General features: G+C 46.5%; 1 protein-coding gene across 3 annotated transcripts in view; it reads right to left on the bottom strand.

Annotated features, from left to right (window-relative positions):
• Positions 1–538: 538 nt before the first annotated feature.
• The window catches only part of si:zfos-911d5.4 (uncharacterized), a 40,537-nt gene continuing 30,103 nt past the window's right edge, over positions 539–10,972 (bottom strand). The window contains exons 7-8 of one of the 3 annotated variants that reach the window (XR_010801865.1): positions 810–3,728; positions 539–678 (exon numbers count right to left, since the gene is read on the bottom strand). Coding sequence is in view for 2 of the 3 variants with exons in the window: in XM_066663724.1 (XP_066519821.1) it covers positions 3,561–3,728 (168 nt within the window). In the remaining variant the exon portion in view is untranslated. Of the gene's footprint in view, positions 3,729–7,837; positions 7,907–10,972 lie in introns of those variants that run through there. The other 2 variants (XM_066663724.1, XM_066663726.1) reach the window with 2 other exon arrangements.

Below are 10,972 nucleotides of genomic sequence, written 5' to 3'. Positions count from 1 at the left end.
CCGAGTGAGCCCATGTGTGAACAGAGCCGCTAATGTTCCAGAGTATTCCCAGTGAAATGCTGTGCCATTCATGGCGCTGCCCCATGCCTAAAAACACACATGGCATTTCCAGCTGCAACAACACAGCTGACATGGAAAACCCTCTGCCTGTACACTACATACGTGTGTGAAAAGGCAACTCCGGGACATGTCCTGTCATAATTCCCTGGATATTTTCAGGAGTTATTTCGGGTTCTTCTGAGTCCGAGGAGCTGGATCTGTGAGCTTTGCAAGCAGACCAAACCCCGTGATCCCTGTGATGGGACTATTGCACATCACGATGATGATGCTGAGATCATTTACTGTGCAGCCCTTCTCTGAATAGCTATTTGATCAGTGAGATTTATTTTCAACATTTAAAATATGAGGAATTCTGCCTAAAATGCTTCCCTCTTGATGTTGTACAGTTCCACAGATATTACGGAGTCAATCACAGCTCTGTTCATCATCAAAACTGTCTTTTAATTTTTGGGAAAACAGCAAAACATACAAAGAGGCAAACAAACCGAAAGTGATGAGGAATATAACAGAAATAAAATAAACAATTCTTACCTGAATACAAACAAGCAGTGTTTTTATGCTCCGCTACATCTCTGCAAGGTTAAACCTGAGGCTAGCCGTCATGCTTATTGACATACTCTTTAAAAAAGCAGAAGAACCAAACAGATTTATTCAAAATACAAAAGAACCAGGGACCCTACAGTCCCCTATGGCTATGCATTACCTTTCATTGATAATATGGCCAGTCAATGTTGAGCATCAATACTTACACTGACACACACATTCCCCTCCGGGGCAAGTTCATAAACAGCCATTTGTGACTGAGCAAACTTTGAGTGCAGCATAATGCAGTTTGAGCAGGAGAGCCTCCATTCAGAAAGATCCCATCAGTGTGTTAGTAACGTCCCATCCTCCAGTTCGCTTTAGGCTCCAAGCTATGTCTATAACAGCTACGTTAAAGTCACTAGATGCTAAAGCCAGAAATGCTAAATGGCACTGTTAGCTGTTGGCGTTGATTTTAAGGGCCGGAGAATGCAAACCCATGAATGGAGCAATAGATAAAGACCTTCTGTTACTCGTATGATCTGCAGGTTAAAGGGAAGGCAGCTCATCATGTGAACACCCTCCACCCTCCGATAGAGAATGACGACTGCACAGATCCATCATATCAGCTGATAGATGCCTGTGCTAGCTGGCAATGTGGCATGTGAGCAAAGCCAGTTTTTATTCTTTTAGCTGGGGTTCTCTTGTGTTGCTGCTCTGTTATATGAGCTCAGGCAGAGTTTAAGCAGAACTTCCTTCAGTTGAAACCAAATGTAGGGTAACGGCTGCTTAGTAAAACCGAATGATATATATATATTCCAAACGTTAGCACCAGGGCAGCAGAACACGCCGATCCACTGAAGCTGGGCTGGTTGACTGGAATTGGGAGACCTCCTCCTAGGAAAGCTTGGTTCGCTGCGGGAGGTGGTGTTGGGTCTGTTTGGATCCCAATGCCTGGGTTCAGTGACTGGGACACTGTAGTGAATAAACACCACCGTCCTTCGATGAGATGCTTGACTCTCTGAGGTCATGACAGACACTGGGTGTGACCCTGATGTCCAGCTAAATCTGCCCCGGGGGTCACCTCTGTCCTCCTGACTGTCCACGTCTTCAATAAACCAGCTCGGCCACGCCCTCTCAAACCAATAGCTGATGTGTGGTGAACAGACTGCCGTCACATCATCCAGGTGGAGGCCACACATCGTTGAAGTTTGAAGCGACTCCTTAACGTCTCAGAGAATGTAAAATGGGTGTCTACAAAAGCACATTCTTTATTCTTGATCATCTCCAACTGTCCACCTCTACTTTCAGTATCTGAGTCTTCGGTCTCAGGGATGCAAAAGCAACAGCTACAGTCTGATTAGAAAGCGATATTCCGCCAAGGTTCAACACCACAAATGAAGTGTTCTGAAAGCCAGTGTGATCAATTTTACAAATCCATTAGAGAGCTACAGTCTGCACCTTCCCATCCTCAGCGTCTCACTCCAGAGCCCCATCCACTGAGCCTCCGACGAGTTCACTGACACAATCGCTAATTAATTTGCTGCTTTAAAGTGCAGGCCGGCACTAGACTCGCCATTCACAACAAGAGAAAATTAACCACGCTAATTAGCTTAACCGTCCTGATTTCCATAATAGGTGCGAGAGTGGGATGAGGCTTGGTTTCTGAGTGCGACGGTGTGGGGCGCGGATCCTGCTGGAGTTTACGTGGCTTGTGCTCCAGCCATTGCTCCGGGGTTTCACTCCGAAATAACAATGCAGCAGGTCACAAATGGATTCTTTATTCAAACTGTGTCAAGATGAGCCGTTGCTGTTTGGCTGAGTGCTTAATTACCATCTTCATAAATACACCGTGTGTATGTGTGTGTGTGTGTGTGTGTGTGTGTGTGTGTGTGGAGCTGCTGCCCAGGGTGAATGTGTTTGACTGTAAACGCCACTGATCTACTGCAAGGCACTCATGGTTAAAGGTATATTAAATATCATCATCACTATCTTCATCGTTTTGGCAATGCACAGCTGGTAAACAGATATTAAAAATACCAAAGGTACATCTAAGAAATACATAATAATAACAATCACTCATAGGTTTGTCCTACACCCGGCTTCAGTTCACCAAAGGGCAATTCATGCTTCTGTGTCAAACAGTGGCGACTTGAACCCTACACCCTTCCCCTACACCACAGCCTGAAGCACCTGCATAGGGTTGAGGGAGATATCTAGGATGCATCCTTTTCACACTGAACCACCAGCCAACAAGGAAGCAACATGGATTATGTAGTCTGCACTGGAGCTACAAGGCTCTGTTTATAAAAACGTAATTAAAACTATAGACAAAATTGAACTGGCTGCTAACGTAATCCAGACATCCACGGATTCAACCAAACGTAGATCAAAAATATTCCCAAATGTCCCAAAATCAAAACTTGATTTTCAGTGCGAAGACAGCCACACTGATTCCCCACCAGTGAAGTGATGAGTAGCGCCCCCTGCTGTAGCCTCCCACCATTTCTCTCTTCCTCAGTCTCTCTCCAGCACCGTGTCAGCAGAGTTCACCTTGGGCTTCGTTCATTGGAGGTATTGTGTAGTTAGGCTACGATGGCTGAGTCTGTTCTTGTCATTGAGTGGCTGATGTCAGCATTTCAGTGGTTTTAGGGTAATGATCAGTGTAAAATATACGGAAGAATTTGCAGATGCTGTATGCAAATATAACACAATGTCTATAAGGGATTTGCTCATCTGTATTCCAGGGATTCCTGGAGGGGTGGATTTACTGCTTTGTAAAATAGGTCCAGTTTTATAGACACAATATTGTCGAAATCCACAGATGTTTGAGGTCACAAAACACCATGATACAATCTGAAGCATAAGCAAACACAATCTATTAGCTACAGTAGCCTCGAAGCTTCAGTGCAAACTAATGAAGTAAACATACTGTGGCTACTGCTGAGGTAAGTGGTGAAACGCATCTGTAACCGGTTCTAGATACTAAGTGCGATGGTGTGGATGTTGTGGGCAGGTATCTTGGCGTCTCGGTCCTCTCCGCTGATGCGAAACACCACGTGAGTGTTTGAAGGGATGGTGGCTGTCCCGGTCAGCGGTTTTCCAAGCCATCCTTCCGCTCCACGCTTATACATTCTCACTGTCACCTACAGAGCAGAACATAAAAAAGACACCAACATGAGAACCCATTCTGCCCTGGTCAACACCACATAGTAGAACCGTGACTGATTAGAGTAATTAAAGCACATATTTGTCTGTAAACAGTTTATTTTATTCATGACAAAGATATACACTTAAAAATGTATGTTTTTAAGGTACAACTTTATATCCGCGGCACAGTGGTGCAGCAGGTAGTGTCTCTGTCACAGCTCCAGGGTCCTAGAGGTTGTGGGTTCGAATCCCGCTCCGGGTGACTGTCTGTGAGGAGTGTGGTGTGTTCTCCCTGTGTCTGCGTGGGTTTCCTCCGGGTGACTGTCTGTGAGGAGTTGGTGTGTTCTCTCTGTGTCTGCGTGGGTTTCCTCCGGGTGACTGTCTGTGAGGAGTGTGGTGTGTTCTCTCTGTGTCTGTGTGGGTTTCCTCCGGGTGACTGTCTGTGAGGAGTGTGGTGTGTTCTCCCTGTGTCTGCGTGGGTTTCCTCCGGGTGACTGTCTGTGAGGAGTGTGGTGTGTTCTCTCTGTGTCTGTGTGGGTTTCCTCCGGGTGACTGTCTGTGAGGAGTGTGGTGTGTTCTCTCTGTGTCTGTGTGGGTTTCCTCCGGGTGACTGTCTGTGAGGAGTGTGGTGTGTTCTCCCTGTGTCTGTGTGGGTTTCCTCCGGGTGACTGTCTGTGAGGAGTGTGGTGTGTTCTCCCTGTGTCTGCGTGGGTTTCCTCCGCAACATTACAACATCCTGGAGAATCCAGACCCCGAGAAGTTCTGAAACTTGAAAGCAGGGCTAGATCTGTGGTAGCACAAACAGACCAGTGGCTCCTTGGAGACAGTAGGTATCAGTTATGCTACTCCTCCACCTTCTGACAGTGAATAGTGTACTGTTATTTATAAACATGGCCAAAAGCAACTTTCCGTATCTTAAAACTCAAGAGACAGCCGTCCTGAAGCCTGACGTATGTCTGTACTTATGTCTTCAAAGACGGGGACAATCAGAACTAAGAGAAAGAAAGAAACGTCTGGAGATGCCTGTTGGTGCCCTCCGGAGGCCAGAGAGGTCATGACCCTGATTGAGACCTTGTGATATCCTTCCAGACCTCTCCCAGACACCCGTGGCCTTCACCTTTGACCTTTTGTAGCTCAAGCTGTTGTACGCAGGTTGGCCAGGAAGGCCACTGCCCCGATCTGCACTAATGGATTTGGGAAAGAGCCACGGTAAAGTCGTTAAAATATAAAAAGTTACTTATTGCAACCAAGTCAAACTGTTTTTCTGAAGCTCTTAATGAAGCGCAATTACATTTCTTTCTGTAAGTGATTACATACAGAATGCATTAATACATAAACTATACTGACCACACAGGAGCACTCTGCAGTTCTACCATTACAGTAACATAACAGTAGTCCACCTGTTGCTCTGCATATGTCCATAACCCCGTTTCAACCTGTTCCTCAGCGCTGCAGTGACACTGACGTGGTGGTGGTGGTGTGTTAGTGTGTGTTGTGTTGGTGTAGAGTGGATCAGACACAGCAGTGCTGCTGGAGTTTTTAAACCCCTCAGTGTCTGGACCGAGAACAGTCCACCGACCAAAAACATCCAGCCGACAGCGTCCTGTGTCACTGATGAAGGACTAGAGGACGAGCGACACACACTGTGCAGCGACAGATGAGCTACTGTCTCTGACTTTACATCTACAAGGTGGACCAACGAGGGAGGAGTGTCTCACAGAGTGGACAGAGAGTGGACACAGGGTTTAAAAACTCCAGCAGCACTGCTGTGTCTGATCCACTCTACACCAGCACAACACACACTCACACACCACCACCACGTCAGTGTCACTGCAGCGCTGAGAATGATCCACCACCACATCACACCTGCTCTGTGGGGGTCCTGAGCGCTGAGGAACAGGGGGAAAGGGGGTTAACAAGTACAACGTGCTCCTGTGTGGTCAGAGGAGCTGAGAGAGTGGACACTGATCGGTGCAGTACTGTATATTCCAGTGGAGAGTTATATATGCTATGAATCAGACGAGCTGAGAAAGCACAGCTTCTGATTTCTCACTGTGTCCTAAGGCTTTTCTGCAGGACGTCTAAAAGAAAGCTTCTGTCCGCCTCCAGGGGACACACTTCAGCACCAAAGAGACAGGATTCACGGCTCTGGAAAAGCAGAAGATCGAAGATTAAACTTTCCTCACTCTGTGTCCAGCTTAACTAAATGTGTGCTTAGCGCTCCATTCCTCCTGCTCTATTTGGGCAGACAATAGTTGCTTTAATGAGATTTGCGTGGCTATAGAATCGAACCCTGTTCCATTTCAAAGGAATGATCTGAAGCACTTGGGCCGTATACGAGGATTAAAGTGCGTAGCCCGGCCTTTTTTCCGCCACACGGCTCGATTTTCTTTTGTTATAGCTGTGGACGATTTTTCAATTATGATTCCTCTGCATTATTATTCCTCCCACCTGAGAGAGCGGAGCAAATTGACTAGGACGTTTCGCTAATGGTGGCAGCGGTGGGAGTTCATCGTCCAGCCTCCAGGTCTTTTGTAAATGGCCACCGAGGCTTTTATTTCCACATCAAAAGGTAGATTTAAGGGGGGGGGAAGCATCCTCCTTCTTTATTTATGTCCCAGAGAATGTGTTCGCCTTAACTGTGAAGAGACACATGCTCTCCACCACTTCAGCTTTAAAGAGAGTTCAGTGGAAATTCAGAACTGTAAATGTCCCTTCTCTTCCCGGGTGTAGCCTGTGGCACCTCGACAGGTTTGACGTCTGTTGTCTTCTTTAGTTTTGGGCTGGCATCAAGATGGCTGCTACTAGCTTTGATTTCTCACAGTTTATAAACTCACTACATGTCTACATTTGTAGACCTTGCTCAGTATGAGGGGGTACAACAGAACGCAATGCCTTCTGGGTACATTTTTAGTTGCACACATGACGGCATGGCATCTTCCCATGTCTGCGTGGGTTTCCTCCAGGTGGCTGTCTGTGAGGAGTGTGGTGTGTTCTCTCTGTGTCTGCGTGGGTTTCCTCCGGGTGACTGTCTGTGAGGAGTGTGGTGTGTTCTCCCTGTGTCTGCGTGGGTTTCCTCCGGGTGACTGTCTGTGAGGAGTGTAGTGTGTTCTCCCTGTGTCTGTGTGGGTTTCCTCCGGGTGACTGTCTGTGAGGAGTGTAGTGTGTTCTCCCTGTGTCTGCGTGGGTTTCCTCCGGGTGACTGTCTGTGAGGAGTGTAGTGTGTTCTCCCTGTGTCTGTGTGGGTTTCCTCCGGGTGCTCTGGTTTCCTCTCACGCTCCAAAAACACACGTTGGTAGGTGGATTGGAGACTCAAGTTTCTGTAGGTCTGAGTGTTTGAGTGTGTGTCGCCCTGTGAAGGACTGGCGCCCCCTCCAGGGTGTGTTCCCGCCTTGCGCCCAGTGATTCCAGGTAGGCTCCGGATCCACCACGACCCTGAACTGGATAAGGGTCACAGACAATGAATGAATGAATAAATGTAGTATTTTAACTAAGGGAAGTGTGGAACAGTGCGGTAAACATTAACGCACCTCAGAGAGGTGAACTGTAACCTGTAAAGTGTACTATGTGGCTGAAAACTATCAAATCTTCACCAAAATGTTCCAACCTCTAACTTAATCATAGGAAATATAAAGGAATCCTTTAAGACATGGGAGTAATCTACAAACACATCACAGCTGTTCAGAAAACTCACCACACACTCCATATTCCTCAATGACAGCAGAGGACCAGGGGAAAAACTATCTGTGGTTCAGATTCTCATCTTACAGCGGTATCTGACACCTTGGAATGAACAAATCTTTATTAATCCTGGCATGCTCCAAACAATACCACCTTGAGTATCGTATCACAGACGGCAGACGGGAGGAGAAATGCGTGGAAGGCGAAGACGGGAGACTGACTGACACAACAGTTATTTGTCTGCAATCAAGCACAACCTCGGGAAATCAGGGCCGCGGCAGCAGACGCATGACAGGCAAGAAACGGATGGAGTTCAAAGAGGCTCTTAATTCACCGGCGCTGAGATTTATGGGATGATCCTCTGAGGAGGAGGGGAGTTTACCCTCATTGTGAAGGCAGAACAGATCACGATGATAAGCCCAGCACATAAAGCTTCCATTCAAGATGATATCGAATTTATTAACATCAGGAGTCCACCACGCACCAGGAGTTTCTGAGGGAAAAAAAAAACACTCAGCTATGTCTCAGCTATGTCTCTAAATTGCTCTCATTCTTTGATTTGACCTCATGAGCGGTTGTGAAGGTGAGGGGAAAGTCCTCCTATCTGAAGTAATCTACCTGTCCTCATAAACAAACAAGAGCGACTTGCCTCCTGCATGCGCCAGAGTGTCTCACCCTCTCGCCCACTGACTGACTGACTGCTGAGAGTGGGCTTATTTATTTAATCATAATTACACTCACACTTACACCGCACAGAACGCCGTCCTATTCAACATTCAGTCCATACACACCGTGGTGAGAAGCAGCAGCCAAACGCACACATCGTCCTCTCAACCAAGAACGACTAGCGCATTGGGCACTAGGGGGCTCACCCAGGGTAGAGAGACCATACAGATATGCGTTCACACATCAGGACAGTTATTAGAGAAGCCAATTCACATAACCTCTGAGTATTTTGGAATGTGGGAGGAAACTGAAGACCCTGGAGGAAACCCCCATGCAGACACGGGGAGAACATGGAAACTTTTTCCTTATGGGACTTGAACCCAAGATCCCAGCGCTCACCACCAAACCACCGTGCCGCCTTTTACTTTAACTACAACTGCCCCTCGCTGTAATTTATAAACACCGTTCTAAACACACTCGTTTCACTGCACTTCGCTGCTTTGCTATTGAACTCTGTGGACACTGTTTAAAGCACGGTGAAGCTGCAGGAATGACTGAGAGGAAAGCCGTGTCTTTACCAGTGATAAGAAGCTGATTCTGAACAAAAGTTGAGCGTGTTGTAGTGCATATTTATTCAATGACATGTACACACAACAGTATATATTTGATCACTTATTTTTTGACATTTTAGGGGAAGCTGAGCTTCTCTTACAGTCTTAGAGCAATCGCCTCTGCTCCATACTTCTCCCTGTTTAAACACTGCTCTTTATTTGTTCTGCTCTGATGTGTAGGGGGCAGCCGTGGCCTGGTGGTTAGGAAACTGTAACCGGAAGGTTGCCAGTTTGATCCCCAGATAGAAGTGCCCTTGAGCTAGGCACCTAACCCCTAACTGCTCCCTGGGCGCAGCAGTCATGTGTGCTCACTGCCCCCTAGTGTTCACTAGTGTTTGTGTAAATGTGTTTCACTGCACGGATTGGGCTAAATGCGGAGGACAGATTCCTCTGTGTGCAACACAGTGACCAATAAAGTGATTCTAATTCTAATTCTACCACAGGAGGATGGCTTCCCCTTTTGAGAACCCCTTTGGTTCTTATCTGGAGTTCTTCCTCATATCACTGTTGCCCTAACGGTGCTTACTCCGTGGTCAGGCCCAGAACCCCGTGAAGCTGTTTTGTGACTAATCCAGTTAACCAACTTGAAACTTAATATGAAATCTTCCAAACTGAATCTTGAAATATACACCAATAGTCGGTAACATGATCCCACAGTAATAAATTCAGTCAGACAGTCCGTCTGAAACAAGTTTGCAAGAAAATCCCTCACATTTCCCAATTTCAATGTAATCCTGGGAAAACCAGTGGGAGCAAAGGTTTACCACAGCTGTCCAAACCTGAGCAGACCCAAACAATCACATCAGCTTCAGCCTCAAAACGCTGAGATGTCTGAAGGCGTTAGGAAGACAGTCACACTTCTAACAGCAGGAAATAGCCGTGATCAGGTTCGGGTCGGCGCTGGGAAGGACTTTAGGTTCTGACAGGATTTCAGTGGGTGACGCCACAGAGGTTTGGCAACCGAGTGCCTCTGGCTTTGTCAAAAATATTCCGACATTGCTGACACTTTACAAAACGTCATGGAAATTGCAGCTATGACGTCAAAAGAGTGACGTGGCCAGAAATAATATTTGTAGCTAAGTCTGAATAATTCCAGCTCCACAACATTTACAACCAGGAAGTGGGGGTTCAGTTTAGTTTGTCGATGGTGGGGTGGGAGGCCTTTTACATTCACTTCGTCAAAAGAAGGTGACGCACTTCACATAATAAAGCTCCCCTCAATCGAGCACCAGCGTTGACTCTCACAGGATTAACGGTGGCTGACGTGGTGGGCCTTGGTCCTGTTTGGACCTGGGGCCACTCTCCTGAGTCTGAAATGTCCAAGAAAAAAGTCTGAAAGTTTTGAGAATAAAGTCGGAATATTCCAAGAAATCAAATAAGTCCGAATATTCTGATCTCATCTCTCAGCATCTAAAAACTGAGATGTAGTCAGTGTTTTCCATCGGAGTCGTGTGGTCATTGTTGCATCGCGTGGCGTGACACAGCGGACACGGTCAAAAACGTTTCTATTTTAAGCAAAAAAAAAAAAATCCACAATTTTTCACAATTTTATTTTCAAAAAAGAGTCTTTAAAAAATGATGGCCTCAATGATGATGATGATGATGATGATGATGTGTGTGTGTGTGTGTGTGTGTGTGTGTGTGTGTGTTGACTGTCAGATGGATGAAAAGGGTACATTTTTGGTTTTCGTTGTTTTTAACTAAATCTAATCGAAATCTAAATCAAATCGAACTAATCCTCCATCATTTTAAAATGTGCTGTGATCGGGAAAAGGTTGATAAAGTCTGGTCTAACAGCACAGCTCTCTTTTGTTCTCCCTCTCACTGGTCACCATCCGGGATTTTCTTAGATGACGTAATGGGATTAAGCCTTTAGTGCTCTCCTCCAAGCGTACTGAGCTGTAGAACGGTTTCTTCTGACAGATGTGGTGGATGAATAGGCAACACACACTAGAGGCAATGAATACACACCCAAAGCAGCAGGCAGTCAGTTGAGGGGTCTGTTGTTTTGCTGAAGGGCAGCTCAGCCGTGGATGTTGATGGATGAGACAGCTTTCCTCCACTCCCTCGCTACCAATTTTCCTGCCAGGCAAGGGGTTCCAGGCAAGGGGTTCGAACCGGTGACCCTTCGGTCCCAAGCCCACTTCCCTTTCCATTAATTCCCCCTCGAATGTTAAGATATAAACATTGTGTTTACCAAAAATAAAAATCCCTCAGGCATTGGAGGTGCATTTTCCGCCTCTTTTTCCAGGTATTTCACCTCAGACGCCAGGTGCGAGCAC

This window comes from Hoplias malabaricus, chromosome 3 (assembly GCF_029633855.1).
Source record: "Hoplias malabaricus isolate fHopMal1 chromosome 3, fHopMal1.hap1, whole genome shotgun sequence".
In the NCBI taxonomy this organism is placed as follows: domain Eukaryota; kingdom Metazoa; phylum Chordata; class Actinopteri; order Characiformes; family Erythrinidae; genus Hoplias; species Hoplias malabaricus.
The sequence above is the reverse complement of the archived record's forward strand: the minus strand, read 5'-3'. Positions and strand labels throughout refer to the sequence as shown.